Genomic DNA, 24,149 nt, shown 5'->3' on the forward strand with positions numbered 1-24,149 from the left:
CTACAATAAGGCTCCATTTGTTAACTATAATGCACTAACTAATAATGAGCAGTACATAGTTATAGTATTAATCTTAGTTAAAGTTAGTTAAAAAAAAATACAGCTGTTCTTTACTAGTCCATGTTAGTTTAGATGCATTAAATGACATTAACAGATACATTTTTTTTTAAAATAATGTATTAGTAAATATTAGAATTTACTAAGATTAATAAATGCTTTTTCTTAACTCATGTTAACAAATGGAACGTAATTGTTAAGTGTTACCTATTAATAAAATAATATTACTAACAAAGTGTTATAGAAATTAATACTTTTATTTAGCAAGGATGCCTTAAATTGATCAAAAGTGATACTAAAGACATTTATAATGTTACAAAAGACTTCTGTTTTCAGATAAATGCTGTTCTTCTGAATTTTCTATTCATTAATTCAGCAAATTCTACGCTGTTTTCAACATAATAATAATGTTTTGAGCCGCAAATCAGAATATTAGAATGATTTCTGAAGGATCGTGTGGCTTAAGTTATGATGCTAAAAATTCAGCTTTGAAATCACAGAAATAAATCACATGTGTACGTGTTTTAGAAGCGTCTGTGAGCGGAAACATTGCGCGGAGACTCATTGCGCATGCCGGACACATTTCACCGCTGCGCCGCTGCCGCCCGCGAGGCATTCTGGGAGGCGTAATGAATGAGAACGCGCTAATGTGCTGAGCTCGGGCTTGAATAAATATATTTATGAGAGCCGCTAGTCACAGGGCTCCTTTGGAACATTGCACAACAACTCGCAGGTATGTTTATTTCGCGTATGTTTGTTATGATCAAATCCAACTCGCTAGCATATCAGCAGGAGAGGATTGAGATGCATGTGATGTCAACAGACGTTCGTGGAGATCAGTAAATCAGAAGAATAGCTCTGGCGCTTGTGGATGAGTAAGAGAGTAATTAGAGCGGCTGGAGAGTGTGTAAAGAGTGCGAAGGTTAATTAATCCCCTCTCTCTCTCTCTCTCTCTCTCTGTGTGTGTGTGTGTGATTGTTTGGGTAGGCGCTCTTCCTCCTCCTCCTCTTCGTCATGTACGCGGTGTACCGTCAGGCTCATCCGCCCACCGCGGTGGAGTTCGCCGTCTACTGCAACTTCATCTCCAGCCAGGAGAAGAACCTGGTGGTGGCGGGCACCTCTCAGCTGTGTGTGTACAGGGTCATCTATGATGTGGAGGTGAGTCTGTCTGATGAATCCAGGCTGAACAGCTGCAATACCTTCATCTTTGTTTAGTCTTAATTATATCGCTATATAGTGAGTAACATATTACTGTATACGAAATAGCAATGCATTATTTATCCAGACACCTTCTTGCATTATCACGGCTTATTAGCTATAGTTTAGACATTGGTAATAAAATGACAAGTTGATATATCAGATAACTTTGGTTTGTAATGAATTCTGTTGACTAGCTGTCAGCTGTTAAATAAAATAAAACACAGTTAGATGCCAATCTAGGTCAGCTTATTACCAAGCACTGCTGCATTTTGTTCAGTCCGTGGTGTTACATTAGCTAAAAAATAAATAAAAACACTTAAGCGTAACATGATCAGGTCAAAGTTTCTGAAGCATTTTTGGTCCCAGATTTGTATCAGTTTTACTGGTGGTCCACTGTATGAGGAAGTTTTGGGTATAATATGTCACAATGCTTTCCTCACTTGCATAAATGAACTATAGTGTCCTGCAGCTGCTAGTAAAAAAAACATAAAAAATTATATCTGGTGTCCGAATAATTTTTAATTCTACTGTATATAGCCTAACTATGTAACTTTACACAAAGTGTGTGTGTGTGTGTGTGTGTATATATATATATATATATATGACTGTATTATATACATACAAACATACGTACAGTAAAATCCAAAAAAATATTATTACATATAATAATTTGATAAATGTGAAAGTTTCTTAATAAAAGTATAATATAGTAATTTAAAATCCCGCCCACACACACATTGTTTTCTTCTTTTTCCTGTCATATAGTTAAACCCGTTGTGAAATGTGCTTGAGAAATGTGTGTTTATTTTTTGTGTCTTTACATAATAATGCTTTTTTTAAAATATTTTTAGGATAAATGCCACTTGGTTTGGGTCTGTTTGGTCTGTAATGGGTCATTAATATAAACGTTAATTATAATATTGTCTCTTATTGCATTCTAGAGCACTTCCAAATCGGAGAAGCCGTCAGGTAAGACTTTTCACTTCTGGTCTGCAGTCAAGCATCCTGTGGATTAAAATGGATTTTATTATTGGGTTTATGATCATTAATATTACTACTGTTGTTGTTATTGTTATTGATGTTCAACTGTAGATGGCAAGAGCCGTAAAGAGAAGCTGGAGCAGGTGGCGTCCTTCTCTCTCTTTGGAAACGTGATGTCTATGGCCAGCGTTCAGCTCGCGGGCGCCAACAGAGACGCCTTGCTCCTCAGCTTCAAAGATGCCAAGGTACGTGTGACCACATCACAGCCACTTCCTGCGAATGAAAAGCTTTGAAGAAGAGTATCTGAAGCCAGTGTGTTTGTGTTTCTTCCAGCTCTCCGTTGTGGAGTATGATCCAGGCACACATGATCTCAAGACGCTGTCGCTGCACTACTTCGAGGAGCCGGAGCTGAGAGTGTGTACTGTGTTTTGAGGATGTGTTGAGCTGCTGATCTGTGTTTTGATGGCTCTGTGCTGTGTGTGTTTGGATGGTTTCAGGAAGGGTTTGTTCAGAATGTGCACATCCCCATGGTGCGTGTGGATCCGGAGAACCGCTGCGCTGTCATGCTGGTGTACGGCACCTGTCTGGTGGTTCTGCCCTTCAGGAGGGACACGCTGACCGATGAACAGGAAGGCATCGTGGGAGAGGGGTACCAACAGTATTTTCTAAATATTTCCTGCCATTTTAAATGATTATCTATAACACTGAAAAGTTTGGGGTTGGTAAGATATTTTTAATGTCCTTTTTTTTTCATTTAAAAACAATTTTTTTTTTAATGTTTTAATTAGTGCTGTCAAACGATTAATCGCATCCAAAATAAAAGTTTTTGTTTACATAATATATGTGTGTGTACTATGTGTATTTAATATGTCTATAAATACACATGTATATATTTAAGAAAAAAATTATAAATATATTTATCTGTAATATAAATATATACATGTAAATACATGTTACATATTTTTAAAATATATTTATGCATGTGTGTGTGTTTATATATACATAAACACAGTACACACACATATATTATGTAAGCAAAACCTTTTATTTTGGATGTGATTAATCGTTTGACAGCACTAATTTAATTTTTTTTTTTTTTTTTTTTTGGGTCAAATTTATTTGATACAAAAATAGAGTAACAATAGTAAAATTGTTAAATATTATTGCAATTTAAAACAACTGCTTTCTATTGTAATATATTTTAAAATGTAATTTATTCCTGTGATGATCCTTCAGAAATCACGTGCTGATTTGCTGCTTGAGAAACATTTCTGGTTATTAACAATGTTGACGAAAGTTCAAAAGAATAGCATTTGTTTGAAATAGAAATGTAGCGTCATAATTGTATTTACTGTCAATTTTTTATCTACAGAAAGTATTAATTCCCAAACTTTTCAACTGTAGCTTATCAGACTCTATTCGAACTAAACTGGTATTTATTATATTCAAAATATTTCTTTTTTTAGGCAGAAATCGAGTTTCCTTCCCAGTTACATCATTGATGTTCGTGAACTGGATGAGAAACTCCTAAACATCATCGATATGAAGTTTCTCCACGGTTACTACGAGCCCACACTGCTCATTCTGTTTGAGCCCAATCAGACGTGGCCAGGGTACGACTGTCTGTCTGTCTGATGATCAACACTTCATCACATGTATTTGCAGTCTTTAGCAGCGGTGTTGTTTGTTATGTTCAGGCGTGTGGCAGTGCGTCACGACACGTGCAGTATCGTGGCCATCTCTCTAAACATCATGCAGAAGGTTCATCCGGTCATCTGGTCTCTCAGTAACCTGCCCTTCGACTGCACTCAGGTCATGGCTGTGCCCAAACCCATCGGTAAGATATCATCCTCATGAGCTGGTTAACCTCTGGTTTAATGCAAGTGCTTCTCAGCAAGGTCCTCCGTTGTCTGCAAGAGTGTGTGAAGGCCGCCAGTGCTTGTTTTGTTTTATTTTAATCTAATTGTCCATAGATTATTCTAATTCTATTTCAAACCCATGCTGATGAAAACCTTTCTGAGAGCGCACAATCTCCCTATAAAACACATTATTGAGAAATATGTCTAGGCGAGATTTACACAAACATAATCTGCTGTGTCTTCCATTGTCTGACATGAACGATGTGTAACATTATATTAGAGCCATGCATTACAGTAGGTCTTAGATTTGTCTTGATCTTAATCAAACGTTTAAAGAAAAGACGGAAGCACTTGCTGCTCTTGATTAAACTACTGTTTATTTGCACCTTTGTTCTGATTTTTAATAACAAAGATAAAAAGTAAAAATAGCTATATTGTGATTAATAAAATAGTAATTATTAGTAAGAAAAGAATTGGAGGAAAATTGGTAAGATTGGGAATCTTCAGAAAACTTGAACTAAATTTTTCTCAAAATCGTAATTTTTTGTCAGATTTCAAAAAGTCATATATCATTTTAAAGGTATTTTAATGAAACACAAATAGAACTCATTTTTGAAAATTTGCTCATTCCGACTCATTTTGCCAGCATATGTCACAAATAGTTTTTAAGGGGATCAATATCTTGATTTTTTTTTTTTTTTTTTTAGTTTTATTGCCAGTTTGATCATTTTTATTCACTAAAAATTTTTGAAATCATTGTAAGTCCTCTGAGACCCCCTGTTTCAAGTTTGCTCAGGCCCTCTGGTTGAAAACCACTGTATTATTATGGCAGTGTATATATATATATATTTTAGGTATTAGGAGTACTTTCTTTTGAACTTAATGAGTGTTTCTAAGTCATATCAGAAAAATGAACTTTCCAGGTCTTCTTGTATTTCATTTAGTTTTTATATATTCATGTTTTGGAAGCCTGGTTTAGACTTTAGCCAATATTAACTCTACAAGCATTAGCATGATATAATTTCTTTCATAAATGTTAAAATGTGAGAAGAGCAATAAAATATTATGATCTTAAAGTCCTTCTGATCTCATCTGTTGTGCTTAAGTAGTTGAAATGAGTTTGAGATTAGTTTTGTTTGTTGATATAAATTGGGCGATTTTAACCAGAGAGTGAAGGACATCAAGTCAACAAGTGTTCAGCATGCGTGGAGCTCTTAAAGGCATCCCAGCATCCATCTCTTCAAGCTGTTTGAAGGGTAATGTTGTGTGTTTTGTGTTCAGGTGGGGTTGTGGTGTTCGCTGTGAATTCGTTGCTGTATCTGAACCAGAGCGTTCCTCCGTTTGGAGTGTCCCTCAACAGCCAGACCAACGGCACCACAGCTTTCCCCTTGAGTAAGTTCACCTGAGACGTCTTTATGATTGCTAACTGGTGACTTCTCACTCTAATTCAATCTGGTTTGCTCTTCAGGGCCACAGGAGGAAGTGAAGATCACGCTGGATTGTTCTCAGTCGTCCTTCATCACCTCTGATAAGATGGTCATCTCACTAAAAGGAGGAGAAATGTGAGACCCTTTGCTTTTATGACCACGTGCTTTACTTCTAGTCATTTAGCAGACACTTTTATCCAAAGCGACTTACAAATAGAAGCAATCAAACCCAGATAGGTGTGAAATGGTCATTTGGATCAGAGATCTGAGTGTGTTTGTTGACCGCGTGTCTTGTCATGTTGCAGTTACGTGTTGACGCTCATCACAGATGGCATGAGGAGCGTGCGGGCGTTTCACTTCGACAAGGCTGCCGCCAGCGTCCTGAGCACCTGCGTGAGTGATCAGCTGTGTCCAATCCTCTGTGCTTGATCACAGACACTCACTCACTCACTCTCTCCTCTCTCTCCTCTCAGATGACCACCATGGAGGCCGGTTATCTGTTCTTGGGCTCTCGTCTGGGCAACTCGCTGCTGCTCAGGTACACTGAGAAACTCCAGGAAACGCCGATGGATGAGGGCGAAGAGAGCGAGGAGAAAGAGAAACAGGTGAAGTACACTTCTGCATACGTTTGAAAAGACTTGTGGAAATAATATAATTTAGAAGAACAGACTAGTGTGATTTCAGACAGTTCATTGCGTGTTATTGGAAATTATATAAGATGTCACTTAAATGGATGTATTATAGTATTTACTTTAGTCGAACTTAAAGGGATACTCCACCCCAAATTGAACATTTTGTCATTAATCACTTACCCTCATGTCGTTGCAAACCCGTAAAAGCTCCATTTGTCTTCGGAACACAATTTAAGATATTTTGGATGAAAACCGGGAGGCTTGTGACTGTCCCATAGACTGCCAAATAAATAACAGTGTCAAGGTCCATAAAAGGTATGAAAGTCGTTGTCAATACTCCATCTGCCATCAGACGTGCAATCTGGGTTATATGAAGCGACAGGAACACTTTTTGTAACTGGAGAAAACAAAAATGACGTCTTTATTCAATGATTCCATTGTCAACGGTCTCCTCTGTGTCTCTCATTATCACTGTATGAGCTTCTTTATCAGTCGCGCCACAAGGATGCGCTGTTTCTACGTGTATTTAGCTTTGATTTGAAAGAAAACAGCGCATCCTTGTGGCGCGGATGACACAAAAGAGCATAAAAAAAAATCTGTATACTTCTGTGGAGTGTTTGAAGTACACCACAAGCGTGCACTTTATACAATTAAGCACACTTCTTTATCTGAAGGGAATGAATGCATGTAAGCGACAGCAGTAGTTTGTCCGAGTCACATAAACAGTTCACATTAGAGCGAAATGATCCGTGTTCTTATTAAAAACAAACTTTAGCCAATCTTTCCTCAAGCTGAGATCCAGCCAGTGATAAAAAGTATATTTTTGTAATGAAAAATATAATGAAATTGAAGCTCATAAAATCTTTTGTGAGAAGTATCTGAAGCTTCTTACTCCTCTCGAATGCCTCTATCTTCAGGAAGAGCCTCCGAATAAGAAGAAGCGAGTGGATGCCGTGGCTAACTGGGCAGGTAGAGTAATTAATGGCTGTGTTGTTGTATGTGGTTCAGATATCTGTGCTGTTGTGTGTGTGTGTATATATATGTGTGTGTGTTGCTGTGTTCAGGGAAGGCCAATCTGCCTGATGAGCTTGATGAGATCGAGGTGTACGGGAGTGAGGCTCAGTCAGGCACTCAGCTGGCTACGTACTCATTTGAGGTGAGGTCCTATCTAATCTGATCTCAATAACATATTTCATTTACATTTCCAGTGTTGCTGCCCGTGTGAAACACTTGTATTAAACTAGATTTGATGTTTATGTCCAGGTTTGTGACAGCATACTGAACATAGGACCCTGTGTCAGCGCCTCCATGGGAGAACCGGCCTTCCTGTCCGAAGAGGTACCTCTTACTTCCCCTACAGTGATGACGGATTTTTTTAGGCCAGCCTATAAGTTCACATCTTGGGCAAAAACCCAACAGCTCTGTGAACCGACCAGAGCTTATAATTCATACGTTTCATTCATTATGATAATCTTCACAAAAATGAACAACATTTTAATGAATTCTGAAGCCTAAAAGCAGTCAGCAGAAGTAAAAAGCTAAACATAGGTTGTAAACGAAGTACACCATGGTCACATGACTTCAGTGCCATCATCACTGAGCTTCAGACAACTCTTTCGGTCTTTATTTAAACACATTTTCTCTGTAGGTTTGAGTCGGAATAGTTTGCAAGGGTGTGATTATAAACACAGTGAGGCTGTGAAAGTAACTAGCGATCAGATGAGTTTATCTGTTTATCAGTGTGAGGATGTTTAAAGTCCTCCGAAGTCACATTTAGACACGTGTTAGCAACCGGCTTTTTCAAAACAAGTGAAAGCTTTCAAAATACAAATAAAAATCACAAGGACGTATTACTGATGTATTTCATGTTGTAGAATTAAATGTGAAAAAATCATGAGCTTGTGTTCACAACAAACCCATTTAAAAACCCACTGACTTGAGAATGATGGAGACAGAAGTGCTAAAATACGAACTTGTTTCGTCATTTCTGCAGCTCTCTTTTGCAGTTAAGATAGTGAGGTATTTTCTGGTTAATACTGAGATACAGCATGACAAAAAAAACAACAAACAAAAAAACACGATTAGTTCCATTTACAGTTGGCTTTGTAAAACATTTTGTTTCTGATTAATTGTGACCATGGAGCACAAAACCAGTCATAAGGGTTAATTTTTTTAAAATTGAGATTGATACATCACATGAAAGCTGAATAAATAAGCTCTCCATTGATGTGTGGTTTGTTAGGACAATATTTGGCTGAGATACAACTATTTTAAAATCTGGAATCTGAGGGTGCAAAAAAATCTAAATATTGAGAAGATCGCCTTTAAAGTCGTCCAAATGAAGTTATTTGCAATGCATATAACTAATCAAAAATTAAGTTTTGATATATTTATGGTAGGAAATTTACTAAATATCTTCATGGAACATGATCTTTACTTAATATCCTAATGATTTTTTGGCATAAAAGAAAAATCGATAATTTTGACCCATACAATATTTTTTTGGCTATTGCTGCAAATATACCCCAGTGACTTAAGACTGGTTTTGTGGTTCAGGGTCACAGTTGTGATGCGCTATCAATTCTTCCGTCATCAGTTTCAGACTAACCCAGAGCCGGATCTGGAGGTGGTGGTGGGCTCAGGATACGGCAAGAACGGAGCTCTCTCTGTACTGCAGGTATGATTATCTGTAGCTCCTCTTCCTGTGCTCATTCCTGCATGTCTGTGTCTGTTTGAAGTAAAGATGCACAGCACGCAGCGGTGAGGCTCGTCTGCAGCGGGCCGCTGCGGGTGCTACAGTCACATCTGGGCTTTACCAGGGCTGCCTCAGAGATGTTTGGAGAAGCCTTTAAAACACCCGAGATACAGCAGAGACACGCTGCTCATGCATTTCACTCAGGATGCGTGACACTAGTGTTGTGCGTTCATTATGAACCCGAGGCTCTGTTTACACCTGGTGTCGACATGCGTCTCAGGTGGTTTGATTTTTAATTGTGAATTATGTCCAGTACACATCCCAGTGTGAAGCCGGTAGAGTCAATATTCAAAAGCTGGAATTTTGAAAAGGTCTCAACTTTAAAGTAGAAACAAATATTTGAATTTGTTTAACCCAAACTTCCAGTGGCGTAGCTTTAATGACGTTATTCTTTTTGTTTTCCTTTTAAATTGTTCATCCAGTTTTTTTTCCTACCCTGTTTGTAGTTATTGTTTTCTGGTTTTCAATGTAAACTCAATTCATTTTAATACATTCTAAAAAAAAAAAAAAAAAAAAAAAAAAAAAAATGACACTTTAGTGTAGGGACCAGTTCTCACTACCAACTGTTTGCTTTTTAGCATGCATATTACTAGCATATTGGCTGTTTATTAGTATTTATAAATCACATATTAATGCCTTATTCTGCAAGTCTATATTTAAGACACCTTAACCCAATAATCTTAACAACTACCTTACCAGCTATTAATAAGCAGCAATTAGGAATTTATTGAGGCAGAAGTCATAGTTAATAGTGAGAACTGGACCGTAAAATAAAATGTAACCCCCCAAAAAAACACCTTAACTATCTCATAATGAGTTAGGGATTTTTAGATATTTTCTCTGGGAAACCAGGCAAAATTACTGACTAAGGCAATCGCTATTTGCAATATTGGCTGTGTGTATATATTTATATTTGTAATATGTCTCACATGTATACTGACAGTATATTGGCCACTGAAAGTTGAAAAAGTCCATATAGCTCAACCATTATTACTGAAATGATATTAAATGTGTGGTATTGAAGCATTTATTTTGCTGTTCTATAGAAAAGCATCAGACCGCAGGTGGTCACCACGTTTGAACTTCCTGGATGCCACGACATGTGGACAGTCATACACTGCGAGGAGAAACCTGAGAAGGTGGTTTGTGTTACAGTCATCCTTCTAAAGTCTTTTATTTTTAATACAGATAAATGCAAAGATAAATAACCCATAATTCTGCTTGACTTTGAAACTCCGTGTGTCTGTAGTCTCCACCAAAGGGCGATGGCGAGGGTCCTGAGGAGGAGAAGCAGGAGCCCACAGTAGAGGATGACAAGAACAAACACGGCTTCCTCATCCTCAGCAGAGAGGACTCCACCATGGTAATAAACATTTTTAAGTGCTCACGATAACATTATCGTGCATGTTCAGCATCGTGATATATTGCATTAGTGTATATGTCTACTAAGCAGTATATACTATATAGTAAGCAGCATGCTAGTCATTCCAGGCAGCTGGATATGAGCTCACTGTCTACTCTTCAACTAGTCACGATGCTTTTTTGAGGCAGTTTATTGTCATGACATTTTTGGAGGACACGTTGACTCTTCCAGTGCTTCACTGCTCTTGTGGTGTGTTTAGATCCTGCAGACGGGTCAGGAGATTATGGAGCTGGACACCAGTGGTTTCGCCACGCAGGGTCCCACTGTGTAGCGGGCAACATCGGAGACAATAAATACATCATCCAGGTGTCTCCTATGGGCATCAGACTGCTAGAGGGAGGTGAGGAAACGCATCAGTGTTGACCGTATGATGGGAGGTCTGGTGTCTCATCTGGTCTTTTCTCTTCTTGCTCTCAGTGACGCAGCTCCACTTTATCCCTGTGGACCTGGGCTCTCCCATAGTGCATTGCTCTGTGGCCGATCCGTACATGATCATCATGACAGCTGAGGGAGTGGTCACCATGTTTGTGCTGAAGAGCGACTCGTACATGGGGAAGAGCCACCGCCTGGCGCTGCAGAAACCACAGATCCACACGGTCAGTCCATACAGACGTCATGTACAGTACTGGTCAGACGTTTGCTTACGAAAGAAGTCTTTCATGATCATCAGTGCTGCATTTATTTGGTCAAGTTATTTGAAATGCAAAATGATGTACGAAGTCCTGCTTTTTTTTAGAAATTTATCAAAATAAGTTTATGCTTATCCAGAAAAAAACAAACCGTTTGAAAAGAAAACAGGTTTTAGATGTGTTTATTTTTATGAAGTTTATAAAAATAAGTTTATGCTTATCCAGAAAAAAAACATTTTTTACGAATATTTTTTTAACTGTGCAAACTCATTTGCTGTTTTAATCCTCCATTTTGAAAAAAGGCTGCATTTGACTTATTACTTATATTACTAATATCATGAAATATTATTACACTTTAAAATTGCTGTTTTCTATGTAGGGCTGCACAATTAATCGAAATTAAATCGCAAAGGCTATCAATCGTGATTAGGCAGAAGCTGCGATTGTCATGCGTGTCTTTCAGTGAAGCACGGTTCTGTGATCAGCAGTAAATCTCACGCTGAAAATCCAAATATGTCCCAAAGAAGAAATCTTGCCGCTGAATAAACAGAAGATTTAACTGCTTTCATTGATTCAGCGTGACTAATAAACACACAGCTACGGCAATATATGGTTTATCTGATTTCTTATTATTATCATTTTCATCATAATAAAGTATATCTATAATGAAATGCTAATCGACATTTATCATTGCTTAGAATACAAGTTCTTGAGTTTAAGTTCTGGAGTTAAAACGTTATTAAATGGGGTATTTTCAGGTGCTCTCAGATGGAGCAGCATTTACTACACAGAGCCGTAGTTCTCTGAGAAGATAAGCAAACAGCTGTCATAATCGAAAACGATTTCATTCATTTCATAATCCTACGATTACATCGTCTGCGATTATGAACGTGATTTTGCGCAGCTTGTCAGAGAACTACAGCTCTGTGTAGTAAATGCTGCTCCGCCTGAAAGCAGGTGATGGAGATGTACTGCTAATCACAGAACGAGCTTTACTGACAAAATGTGTGTGACAATCGCGTTTAATTAAGTCTGATAAATCGTGCAGTGAATGTTTGTTAAAATGTAATTTATTCCTGTGATCAAAGCTGAATTTTCAGCATCATTAGTGTCACATGATTCTTCAGAAATCATTCTCATATGCTGATTTGCTGCTCAAGAAACATTTCTCTTTATTATCAATGTTTAAAATCAGTGCTGCTTCATATTTTTGTTGAAACAGTGATAATTATTTTAAGAATGTTTGGTGAATACAAACTTCAAAAACAGCATTTATTTTAAATATAAATCTTTTGTAACATTATAAATGTATTTACTGTCACTTTTGATCAATTTAAAGCATCCTTGCTTAAAATAAAATTAAAATTTCTTAAAAGAAAAAAATCTTTTGAACAATAGTAGTATTTAATGCTGAATCTCATGTAAAACATATAGGTTGTATTTTATCACAAAATCTAAAGTAAATAAAGACAATGAATCATATTTTTTTTTAGGACAGAAGACTTATTTATTTTTTTATATTGTAGCATTATTTTCATGAAAATTACACACATTTTCCCCCAGATTCTTTTCACCCTAGTGGGTCTGAGTTTTTTGTAAATCCCACTTTTCATTAGATTTTCTTTCCTGAAATGTTTTTATTGTTGAAAATCCTTTAAAGTGTTCTCAGTGTTTTGTTTTGCAATGTTTGCAGCAATCCCGTGTTATTACGTTATGTGCCTATCGTGACGTCAGTGGCATGTTCACAACTGAGAACAAGGTCAGCTTCCTGGCCAGAGAGGAAACATCCATCAGAGCCCAATCAGACACCGAGACCATCATCCAGGACCTCGGGTAATGGTCACCGAGCACACCAGACACTCAAATGCTCTCATTTGCAGCTCGTCTCATTTTCTCATAATGACTGTTGCTCTTCTCCTCATCAGTAATGCTTTGGATGATGAGGAGGAGATGCTGTATGGGGAGTCGAACCCTCTGAGCAGCCCCAGCAAAGAGGAGCCCAGCCGCAGCTCTGCAGCACTGAACTCCACTCAGACAGGAAGAGAGAGCGGCCAGGAGCCGTCACACTGGTGCCTGCTGGTCAGAGAGAACGGAGTCATGGAGGTGATGACCTTAAACACTGATTTACTGAGATTCCTTGAAAGAGCTGCTAGGATTTTGGGTAACAAACCAGTAGTTCCTCAGAATCAGTTTTGAGTGCAACACACAAACGTAAACAAAGGTGTGTGTTTGTAGAGTACTTTACAATGGCTTTGAATGTGGCTCAGCCAATCAGAATCAAGGACCGGAACACTCCGTTTTATAATCTGTTATATTTAAAATTCTTTGTATGATTCTAAAACCCATAGAATGTACCCAAAAATCCAGAAATGAGAAGCCTGTCATTCTTAGTTCGTTCAAAACTACCTTTATGAAGTATATAGATTTGTTCAGAATGAATGCATGCATTATAAACAGATTTATGTGATTAATCTTATTCGTTAGAGGCTGTTTGGTTATTCAGTTCATGTTATATTCTTCCACAGAGTGTATGTAAAACATCATCAGATGTTAGTGTTCATTTAAAATGTTTATTGTGATTTGTTAATCAGATCTACCAGCTTCCTGACTGGCGCCTGGTTTTCCTGGTGAAAAATTTCCCTGTTGGTCAGCGTGTTTTGGTCGACAGCTCTGCTAGCCAGTCGGCTACTCAAGGGGAGCTCAAAAAGGAGGAAGTGATGAGGCAGGGAGAGATCCCCTTGGTCAAAGAAGTTTCTCTCGTGTCTTTAGGCTACAACCACAGCCGTCCTTACCTGCTGGTGAGTGTTTATCACAGGCGTCTCCCTGCTCTTCTGGATGAATTGAGGTTTAATGTTGTGTGTTTTCTGTATTTGTCGACAGGCACATGTTGATCAAGAGCTTCTCATCTATGAGGCCTTTCCCTACGACCAGCTGCAGGCTCAGAGCAACCTGAAAGTGCGCTTCAAGAAGGTACAGACTGACACTAAACACTCTCCACAGGACGTGTACTCTAGTGATGTTTGAGTGATGGTGAGTGGTGGCTGTGTGTTCTTCCTGTCAGATGCCTCATAACATTAACTTCAGAGAGTCCAAAAAGTCCAAAATCAGGAAGGACAAGAAGCCTGATGGTCAGGGAGAGGAGCCGCTGGGGTCAAAGCTCGAGTGGCCAGATTCAGATACTTCCAGGACATCTCGGGCCTGATGGTCAGGGAGAGGAGCCGCTGGGGCTGTTAGGGCTGTCAAATGATTACTCACGATTAATCACATCCAAAATCCAAAGTTTTGTCATTACATAATATATGTGTGTATACTGTTGTATATGAATGTATTATAAATACACACACATCATGTATATATTTGATATGTTTGTTTATATTAAATATATTTATACTATAATATAAAATATAAGCATATGTGTATATACATGTAATATTCTCTAAATATATGTATACAAACCTTCATAAAAATATACCCTGTACACATACATGTATGTAAAAGCAAACTTTTATTTTTTGATGTTTAGTCGTGATTAATCATTTGACTATCGTAGTATCTTTCATGTTTTTATGGCCTGCATTGTATTACTCTATATACAAAATTAATGTATGTGTGGCAAGCAGGGTTTTTTTTTTTTTATTTATTTTATTTTTTTTTTTTTTTTTTGTTTTTTTAAATATTGTTTATTTTAGTTTTTTTTATTTTATTTAAATGTTATTTATATACTATTAATAACTTTTTTTATTTTGTTTTAGTTTTATTTTTAATTTCAGTCTTAGTTTAAGTAATTTTGCTGCTTCAAATTAAACCTATTTTATTTCACTTGGTTGTCAAGGCAGCATTTCTAATTTTAATTTAAGTTGTTTTAGTTTTTTTGTTTTTTTTTTATTTTATTTTATTGTTTTTTTTTTTTTTTTTTTTTGTCTGGTTTGTTTTTTTATTATTTATTATGCTATTGTATAGTACCTTTTATTTTATTTTTCAGTTTTCATTTTAATGTTAGTTTAGGTATTAGTAACATCATTATGTGCTGTTGTCATCTTATTTAATTTATTTTTATTTATTTTTTTTTAGCTCCAATTTTAGTACTACTTTTTATTTCAGTTAGTTGTCAAGGCAACATTTCATATATATTGTATTATATTTTATTATTTTATTTCAGCTTGATTTCATTTATGGAAAATCATTTTAATAGTTTTTAAGTTATCAATAACAACCGTACTGGCTAGTTATCAGAGCTGGTGTAAGACATTTGCACCAAATTCTTTTCTCAAGCCAGGCATAATTTGGGCATTATAAGAGAAGCGCTACATAAATGTTGGCACTGCTTGTTTTTCAGGTGTTTATCTGCGGGCCGTCTCCTCATTGGATGCTGGTGACCTCTCGTGGGGCGATGCGGCTCCACCCCATGACAATAGACGGTGCCATTGAGTCCTTCTCTCCCTTTCACAATATCAACTGTCCCAAAGGATTCCTCTACTTCAACAAACAGGTACAGACAAGTCCTCAAATCTACACTAGCACTTGGTATTAGATCACATCTCAAAAGTGTCTTTCATAATCCACTATATCAGCATATCTGGAGAAAATCAAGTGTGTTTGTCATTTTAGGGCGAGCTGAGGATCAGTGTGTTACCCACATATCTCTCATATGATGCTCCCTGGCCTGTCCGCAAGATCCCACTCAGGTGTACTGTCCATTACGTGTCGTACCACGTGGAATCAAAGGTAATGCACATGCTGTGGGCTGGAGATGATGAGTTCACTGCATTTAGTGACTGAGCCTGTCTTGACCCTATTTAAACATTTATATGAGCTTTAAAGAGATTCACCCAAAACTGAAAACTCCGTCATCAGTTACGTCTGTCATCTCACATTTTTCTAGACCTCACTCACTCACTTCGGTGGAATTTTGAAGATTTAAACCGTTTTGGTTTCCATTAACTTGAATTGTAAATGCATTGGAAGTAAATGGGAGCTAAATGGTCTGCTTATGGCAACGTTCATCAAAATATCATCTTTTGTGTTCTGCAGAAAAAAGAAAAATGCAATCACATTTACCAGTGCTCTGCGATAATTTTAGCAGCCAAAATCCAGTCACTTTAACAATATAGTAGATACAACAAAATCGTAATTTTGCATTAGGACAAAAAAGTTTACAGATTTTGCGTGTGTTCAACTTGGTCAGACAAAATTGTGTTATGTTGACTAATTAGATTGGCGGTTTTTGCTCCTGTGCCCTAAAGATTCTATATATAAATGAGGACTGTTATGACTGACTGAACTAATTTGCATAAATAACATCTGTGTCCAGCATTAAAGGTGCTGTATGTAATTTTTTTGACTGTACTAAAGCATAAAAATTGCATTTAAGGAACATGTTAAGTTGACATACTATTTTTTTTTCGATTAACAATGCTTTAGCCAGTTATTCTGCTTTGAAATGTGTGTTCTGTGTCGGAATGTCTGTTTTTGTTTCGGTCTTTGTGACTCCGCCCACTGCCAGTTTAGCCAACAGTAATTCAACTGGTTCAGCTGGTTGCCAGTTGGTGGAAAATGCAGCATATTGCACCCGTGGAAGCCAGCAAACGAACACAGTCAGAAATTGCAGATTTTACCCGACCTAAAAAACGGCAGCATCCATCTAAACTGCTCTATGACCAGAAAAATACTGCAAGGCAAATATACAGTGCATTCCGAAAGTATTCAGACCCCCTTCAATTTTTTTCAATTTTGTCATGTTGCAGCCTGATACTACAGTTGTTTAAATTCATCTCTCATTAGTTTATTCTCCGCACCTCATAATGACAGTGAAAACAGAATTTTAGAAATGTCTGTAAATTTATAAAAAAGAAAAAAATGTAAAGCCTATTCTCAATCTGGCAACCCGCATGAGTGTTGAGTCTGAGGAGGAGGGCGTATTTTGAATTTGTGCTGCAGTACCCGTTACAACCACTAGTGGTCAACTTTACATACCACACCTTTAAATGACTGCTTCTGTGTAAACGTGGTGTGTGTTTCAGGTGTATGCGGTGTGCAGCAGTGTTAAAGAGCAGTGCACACGCATCCCCAGAATGACCGGCGAGGAGAAGGAGTTTGAGACCATCGAAAGAGGTGGGACACTGTTGCTTGCATGTGTGCGTATGGATAAAGTGACTGTGTCTTATTTGATGGGGTCTTTATTATTTGAATTGTTGTTTTTTTTCTCAGATGAGCGGTACATACACCCTCAGCAGGAGAAGTTCTCCATTCAGCTCATCTCTCCGGTCAGCTGGGAGGCCATCCCAAACACACGGTGAGAAGCACTTTCACACAACCTAAACTCTGAAGCTTTAAAAAGTTCAAAAAGAGATTACAAAAGTAATTGGCCTGAATAGAGCAGTTTAATTCAAGTGTAATCCTTCTGAAGAGATTTAGGCCTTTATTCATTTAAACATTTAGTATTGCACATACATAGAGCCATTTACCATATTTGATGCGTCTTTATTGAACATTTTGACGCATAAAGTTTAGGTGGAATGGACTTTCAGTGGAGGGACGTCCTGACATGAGTAAATGATGATGGTCTGTCTGTGTAATGTTGTGGGACTGTCTTGCTCAGTGTTGATCTGGAGGAGTGGGAGCATGTGACGTGTATGAAGACGGTGGCTCTGAAGAGTCAGGAGACTGTGTCAGGCCTGAAGGGATATGTGGCTTTGGGCACGTGCCTCATCCAGGGAGAAGAGGTCACCTGCAGAGGAAGAGTGAGTCTTCACCTACACACACACACACCTGTCAACACTCTGTAGAAACTGTGGAAGTAGATTAAAATAACGTCATCACTCAATAGCATTTAGTTACCAATGGGATGCCATTGTAGAAATACTCTTTACAGTGCATTTGATTCATACGATCATTTTATTCCACAACTAAAAGTTGAAGAGAGCAGTATGGCTGGGCATGTACTCGCAGAATGGGATAGAAACATTTGCAAGGTCCAACATTTAAAACTGCACCATGCATGACTGCTTTTAGTCAGGACACCCTGATTAATTGAAACAAAACCGAATTTGCTACAAGGCTTAATGTGATTATCAAAAAACAATGGCTGCGATTTAAATTTGAGGTCTCTTTGCATGTTTTCTATTAAAAAAAGGGTTTAAGATTTAAAATTATAAGAAATTAATGCACACAGAAATCTTATTGTGATTTTACAGTTTACAGAATATATTTTTGTTTTTAGAGTGTAATATTGCAGTAGTAATTTTGCTTAATGTTTTTAAAAAATTTTTAAAAAATTGTTTGTGAAATATAATTACAAAATTGGCTAAATTGTGCAGCCCTACAAACAAGCACATTTTTTTTTAAAAATTGTACAATAAAATATAGCAAAGGTAATACTTAATATAATTCTTATTTCATTCAATACTTTTAATTTATTAATGAAAACAATACATTATTTTTTTAACTAATTATTATTTATAGTAATAATTATTTAATATTAAATGTAATTAGAAAATAGGCCAAATTCTGCAGCCCTACAAAAAACACTTTTTTTATTATTTTTTTTTTATCTCGTTTTAGGTCAGTCTCAGTTTTTATCAGAATCGTGCAGCCTTACCTTTGGTCTCTTTTATGCGGGCACCTGTTTCTGCTGATCAGACGTCTGATCTGGGTTTGTTTTCTCTGTGACAGATCCTGATTCTGGACGTGATTGAGGTGGTGCCCGAGCCCGGTCAGCCCCTCACCAAGAACAAGTTTAAAGTGCTGTATGAGAAGGAGCAGAAGGGGCCCGTCACGGCTCTCTGTCACTGCAGTGGATACCTGGTGTCTGCCATCGGACAGAAGGTAAACCACACGCTTCAATGTGCTTCATCACTTAAAACTCAATGACATTTCTGTTGATTCTGTATAATGTGAGTGTGTGTGTGTGTGCAGATCTTCTTGTGGAGTCTGAAGGATAATGATCTGACCGGCATGGCCTTCATCGACACGCAGCTCTACATCCATCAGATGCACAGCATCAAGAACTTCATCCTCGCCGCTGATGTGATGAAGAGCATCTCTCTGCTGCGCTACCAGGAGGAGAGCAAGACACTGTCGCTCGTCAGCAGGGTATCTGCCGAGAGTCTGCACTCAAATATCAGCCAGTGACACTCAATCCTTTATGATTCAGTTGACTTAAAGGGATATATTTTTAATTTTGTGTTGCTGCCAGTTTGCAGTGTCCTGAAACAATTGTCATTTCACAATAATCAGTTATGATTGGTTTAAATCTTGATCTTTTGCCTCTTGTTTGACTTGAGTGCTTAACGTACAAAACTGAAGATGGTTTAATATTGTTTATTATTTGAGTAGTTTAGATTGGCAAATTGTACCAGCGTACCTTGATTTCACAATTCATACATGTTACACAAAATGCGTTGAGTTTGGATATAGTTGTTCCATTCATCTTTTTGTTTCTTCATAGGATGCAAAGCCCCTGGAGGTTTACAGCGTAGAGTTTATGGTGGACAACAACCAGCTGGGCTTCCTGGGTAAATGTCTTATGATGTGTCCACACAGAAAGCAAATTTAATTATTCACGTGAGACGATTACATACAAAGTCAATGCAAAGACGCAAATAGACGCATATTTGCGGCGGGGCGACGTGATTGCTGCGAAAGCGTGATATACACCTCAATCGCGTCTTCCGTGCAAGTTCAAAAATTTGAATTTGAGTGGAAAATTTGCATGATGCATTGTCGCACAAGCCAATCAGTGAAGACCCGGTTCGGTTTGACACGCCCAGTTGTATCAGAATTTTTTTATCATTATTTTTATTTGTGCAAGTGATGCAAAAAAAACATTCCATGAGTAAACTAGAGTGAGTAACGTGATGTGCTTTTGGTGTGGGCCACCTTACTCTTTTATTCTGTCTCATCATTAGTTTTACGCTTTAAACTCACTGGTTTGACCTAAAACCCTCTCTCAGTTTCAGACAGAGACAAAAACCTGTCGGTCTACATGTACCTGCCAGAAGGTGAGTCATTTATTTGATTCTTTCTGCAATACCGTGAGACTTTGCTCTTTCAAACATATGTCCTTCATTATACTGCCTCCAGCCAAAGAGAGTTTCGGAGGCATGCGTTTGCTGCGGAGAGCTGATTTTAATGTGGGCGCCCATGTGAACGCCTTCTGGAGGATGCCGTGCCGCGGCACGCTGGACCCCGCCAGCAAGAAGGCGCTGACCTGGGACAACAAGAACATCACATGGTTCGGTGGGTCTCCTCAGCTGTATCTCTTTTGAACACTTTTGCACCCTGTTCCTGAACTAGTGAAGCCAGTTTGATTGTCTGTGTGTGTGCAGCTACGCTGGAGGGTGGCGTCGGCCTGCTTCTGCCCATGCAGGAGAAGACGTACCGCAGACTGCTGATGCTGCAGAACGCCCTCACCACCATGCTGCCGCATCACGCGGGGCTCAACCCAAAGGCCTTCAGGTACTGACTCGCCTGCTGATGCAGGGCTCCAGAGTATGAACATTTTTTCTGCCAGTGCAACTAGATTTTGCCACCAATGCGTTGTCCAAATCATAATATAAACCGATCAAACAACGCTGATGTAGAAAACCAGAAGTAGTAAGGCTAACTATAACCATGGTGTTGTGGCAGAAATAGTTGAATGTTATTACATTATTTATTTCAGAGTTCGTACAATCTTTTGAGAGAGAAATTCAAGCATTTTTCAATGACTTTCAAGCTATTATATTTCCATCAATTTAAAGCTCTAAAAATGATCCAATTTAAATAGTATTTTAATGGGATGACCAAAATATACTTTGTGGTAAACAAACACTTGTTAAAGAAAAGAAAATGCATCTAATTACCACTGTAACCAGTAGATGGCAGCAGAGTAGATGGCTTATTCGTCATTCATTTCTACTTTTTGCTTTATATCAAGAAATTATAAAATCACTATTATAAAATATCAAATCATCAAGAAATCAAATTTTGTCAAATTTTTGCACTTTTTTTGTGTGAATGAAGTAAGAAAAGTCTCTAAGTGCCTTGAAAAATAACATTTTCTTCAATTTGGGACTGAATCGCACACGATGTGTTCTTTTTTTTATAATCACTGGTTATCGGTCCGTTACATATAATAATATAGTAAAATAGCCTGTATTAAATTTTTATCTAAAAATTTTTGCACATTACTGTCGTTAATAAAAGTAAATTTTGTATGCTTCCCAACTCAAGCTCAGTGCTTTACAGTCAAATGTGTATTACCAAGAAAATAAACGTGTAATATTATTAGCAACTGCACTTATTAATGCAAAACAATAGTCATTTCATGATTAAATTATCTTTAATTTTAATACCCCCCACACCCCTTCCCCTCTGCGCTACCAAATCTGCTCCTGGTGCCACTGCTCATTAGTCTGGAGCCCTGTGATACTAACCCAAGAAGCTTGTGTCGTTTCATTACCCCAGTTTCTGCTGTTTTGATATTCAACACTTCTGACCAATAAATTTGTAGATGGGAATTTGTGCATTTCTGTAATTGTCTTTTTCTTTGGAACAGATTTACTCAACCCTATAAGGCCTACTGTATCATATTTTTTATATGCACATTTCTAAAGCCTCTAAATGACCAACATGAACAAAACTTTGCAGAAAAACCTGATGAACACAATCCACGGCATGCATTATCATCTGATTGATAATTCATACTTTATACTCTTTTGCAAGTAAAAGTTCTTTTACTATCATTGTAAATACATTCACCTTCAGCATGTTTTACGTGTCTTTCTTATTAGATAGAAAATAGAAACAGTTCTAAAAAAAACTTTTTTTTGACTATTTCATGTCAGGCTTTACAGAGTTAATAATGTTCAAATGAGACTCTTATCATGCAAATTTGACACGAGCATCTCACAAAAATCCAAATATTTACAGAACCTTACCATTTTAGACATTTTCATGTCACTTCCTGGCCAGATGTGACGTTTCTCCAGTTCTTTGTCGCCTCTGAGCTTCTGGCTGTGTTTTGCTGCAGGATGCTGCACTGTGATCGGCGGACGCTGCAGAACGCGGTGAGGAACATCCTGGACGGAGAGCTGCTGAATAAGTACCTGTACCTCAGCACCATGGAGCGAAGCGAACTGGCCAAGAAGATCGGCACGACCCCAGACATTGTGAGTGCTGGCTCAAAGACACTCACTGTCACGCTAGGCCAGAGGAAAGAAAATTATGCAGGAAATATATTGAATAATCATTTTATATATTTAACCGGTTTTCCGCGTGTCCGTAAAAAGTCTTCGATTCAGTTGTATCAAGCTAAATCAAATCAAATGCCATAAATTATACATTTGAGTCTCAATTGCTATTTCAAGAGGTTTTAGATTTGGGGACGGAAAGACTAGAATGATTTCATTGAATAAATATGAGCGCTGCAACTTTCAAAGTCAAAACACAGTATGTTTTTTCAGAAAAGTTTTGATGGCATTTTAATTTCATATTTTCTATAATGACTGTGTTTATGAGCGCAGCTCTGCTTTGTGTACAGCCCAGAGAGACCGCTATATTTCTGCCGTTTTTAAAGCGCCACCTGCTGGCAGAGAATGCATTTGCATTTTGACTGAGCACATCTGCTGTTTGAGTTCAGACCAATGCGAAAATTGACCCATATGCAGCAAACACACAGTTGTAAATGTGTACCGGTGGATCGACAAGAAGCTAATGTGCCTTCTAAAAATCATAAGAATTAAGACCGTAAAGATATGTTTATCCCTTTTCTTAAAATTAGTTTTTAAAGGCTGAAATGTGAAGTTTTATTTTTATAAAATTGTATAAAACTATTGTTTTTGTGAATATAGGCATTGCCCTACCCTGCTCATATGGTATTAATTAGGAAGTCTTGACAAACTTGTTTTTTTTTTTTTTGTTATTTGTGTAATCTTACAAAAAGGTATAAAAATCCTGCAAATACCCTGATTTAAGCAGTACTGGAAACTGTGCTGGAACAAAGTGCTTACATTTTTCTTTTCTTTTTTTTTTTTTTTTTAAAAGAGTTCAGTAAACAACAACTTGATATAAGTTAATGTGCTTCAGAAAAAAAAAAAGTCAATGAAAACCGTTCCAAAAGAAGGCAAAGCATCAAGATTATCCTGACCCCAAAAAATACAAAAAACAGTTGTTTACTTATTGTAGTGACAAACACTGCTGGTGTCATTGTTACAGTCTAATTATACATTTAAACACTGAGTAATAGTAATTAACTACATGCACTTACTATATGGTTAGGGATTTTGGTTTAGGGTTACATGCACGTAATTATGCATAATTTATTGTTGTTATGATACATGTAACGTGTAACAAGGACACCTTAAAATGAAGCATTACCCATCTGCCTTCAAGTGCTACTAGAAATGTCATGCTCGTAATTATCTTGCTTCCTGTTTATGAGCTTTTCTGCGTTTATTTCAGATCCTGGATGATCTTCTGGAGATCGAAAGAGTAACTGCTCACTTCTGAAGAGCTGCTGCTCTCACGCTCATGATCCTCTGCCCACTGTTCTGTATTTCAATGTTTTGATAGAAAAACAAGAAACAAAAATTTGTCTCACTGTTTTTTTGTTGACAGAAAGAAGGAGATGCGGTAAAGGGTATTGCATTTCTTTGAATATTTTGTGAAAAAAAAAAAAAAAAAAAAATGACCATGTATTGCATGTATTGACATCCAGAACAAACATGCTGATACTCCAATGCTTTCAGTGTCATTATTCTTTACTTCCATCACAGATGATTCTCTGAGCGCAGATACAGTCTGAACACTGCAAAGAAGAACAGAGAAGCCGTTTTCTCTCACACTTTCCTCAAAAACATTATAATCCATGTCATTCTCTGGGAAGCGTGAGAGAGATGGTTTGCTTTGTTTGCTTTCAGGGTTAAAGTAGCGAGTGATGACATTTCTTTTGTATTGAGATTTGCAACTGGGTGAAATGGATTACTGAAAAAGGGAAAAAAAAAGGTGCGTGTGAGATGTGTGTTGCACAATGAATACAAGCTCACAGATGATAGTAGTGGGATGAGTTTAAGTGGAAAAACTGATTGGAGAAATCTAGCATACATCACACAGACAGAAGTCTGATACTGCATCAAAAGACAGTTTGATTGAATATTATAATGGCAAAAAAAACCAGATGAATCATTCTCAATAAGATGCATTTTCA

General features: G+C 37.5%; 1 protein-coding gene across 1 annotated transcript; it reads left to right on the forward strand.

Annotated features, from left to right (window-relative positions):
• Nucleotides 1-620: 620 nt before the first annotated feature.
• Nucleotides 621-23,682, forward strand: LOC109055810 (cleavage and polyadenylation specificity factor subunit 1-like). Its single transcript, XM_042744690.1, is given in 40 exon segments — nucleotides 621-790; nucleotides 1,045-1,215; nucleotides 2,199-2,226; nucleotides 2,350-2,483; nucleotides 2,572-2,652; nucleotides 2,736-2,887; nucleotides 3,705-3,851; nucleotides 3,936-4,075; nucleotides 5,379-5,489; nucleotides 5,566-5,659; nucleotides 5,830-5,917; nucleotides 5,998-6,129; nucleotides 7,074-7,125; nucleotides 7,221-7,312; nucleotides 7,420-7,494; nucleotides 8,753-8,833; nucleotides 9,958-10,050; nucleotides 10,161-10,274; nucleotides 10,534-10,600; nucleotides 10,603-10,674; nucleotides 10,752-10,930; nucleotides 12,657-12,796; nucleotides 12,889-13,066; nucleotides 13,555-13,761; nucleotides 13,844-13,933; nucleotides 14,025-14,094; nucleotides 14,097-14,167; nucleotides 15,300-15,452; nucleotides 15,572-15,688; nucleotides 16,984-17,074; nucleotides 17,171-17,255; nucleotides 17,562-17,703; nucleotides 18,635-18,787; nucleotides 18,878-19,054; nucleotides 19,410-19,476; nucleotides 19,915-19,962; nucleotides 20,045-20,200; nucleotides 20,290-20,419; nucleotides 21,975-22,113; nucleotides 23,405-23,682. Coding segments are annotated over 39 exon segments (4,338 nt in total). The 5' UTR covers nucleotides 621-790; nucleotides 1,045-1,071; the 3' UTR covers nucleotides 23,453-23,682.
• Nucleotides 23,683-24,149: the final 467 nt, after the last annotated feature.

The sequence above is a fragment of the Cyprinus carpio genome, chromosome B19 (genome assembly GCF_018340385.1).
Source record: "Cyprinus carpio isolate SPL01 chromosome B19, ASM1834038v1, whole genome shotgun sequence".
Taxonomy (NCBI): domain Eukaryota; kingdom Metazoa; phylum Chordata; class Actinopteri; order Cypriniformes; family Cyprinidae; genus Cyprinus; species Cyprinus carpio.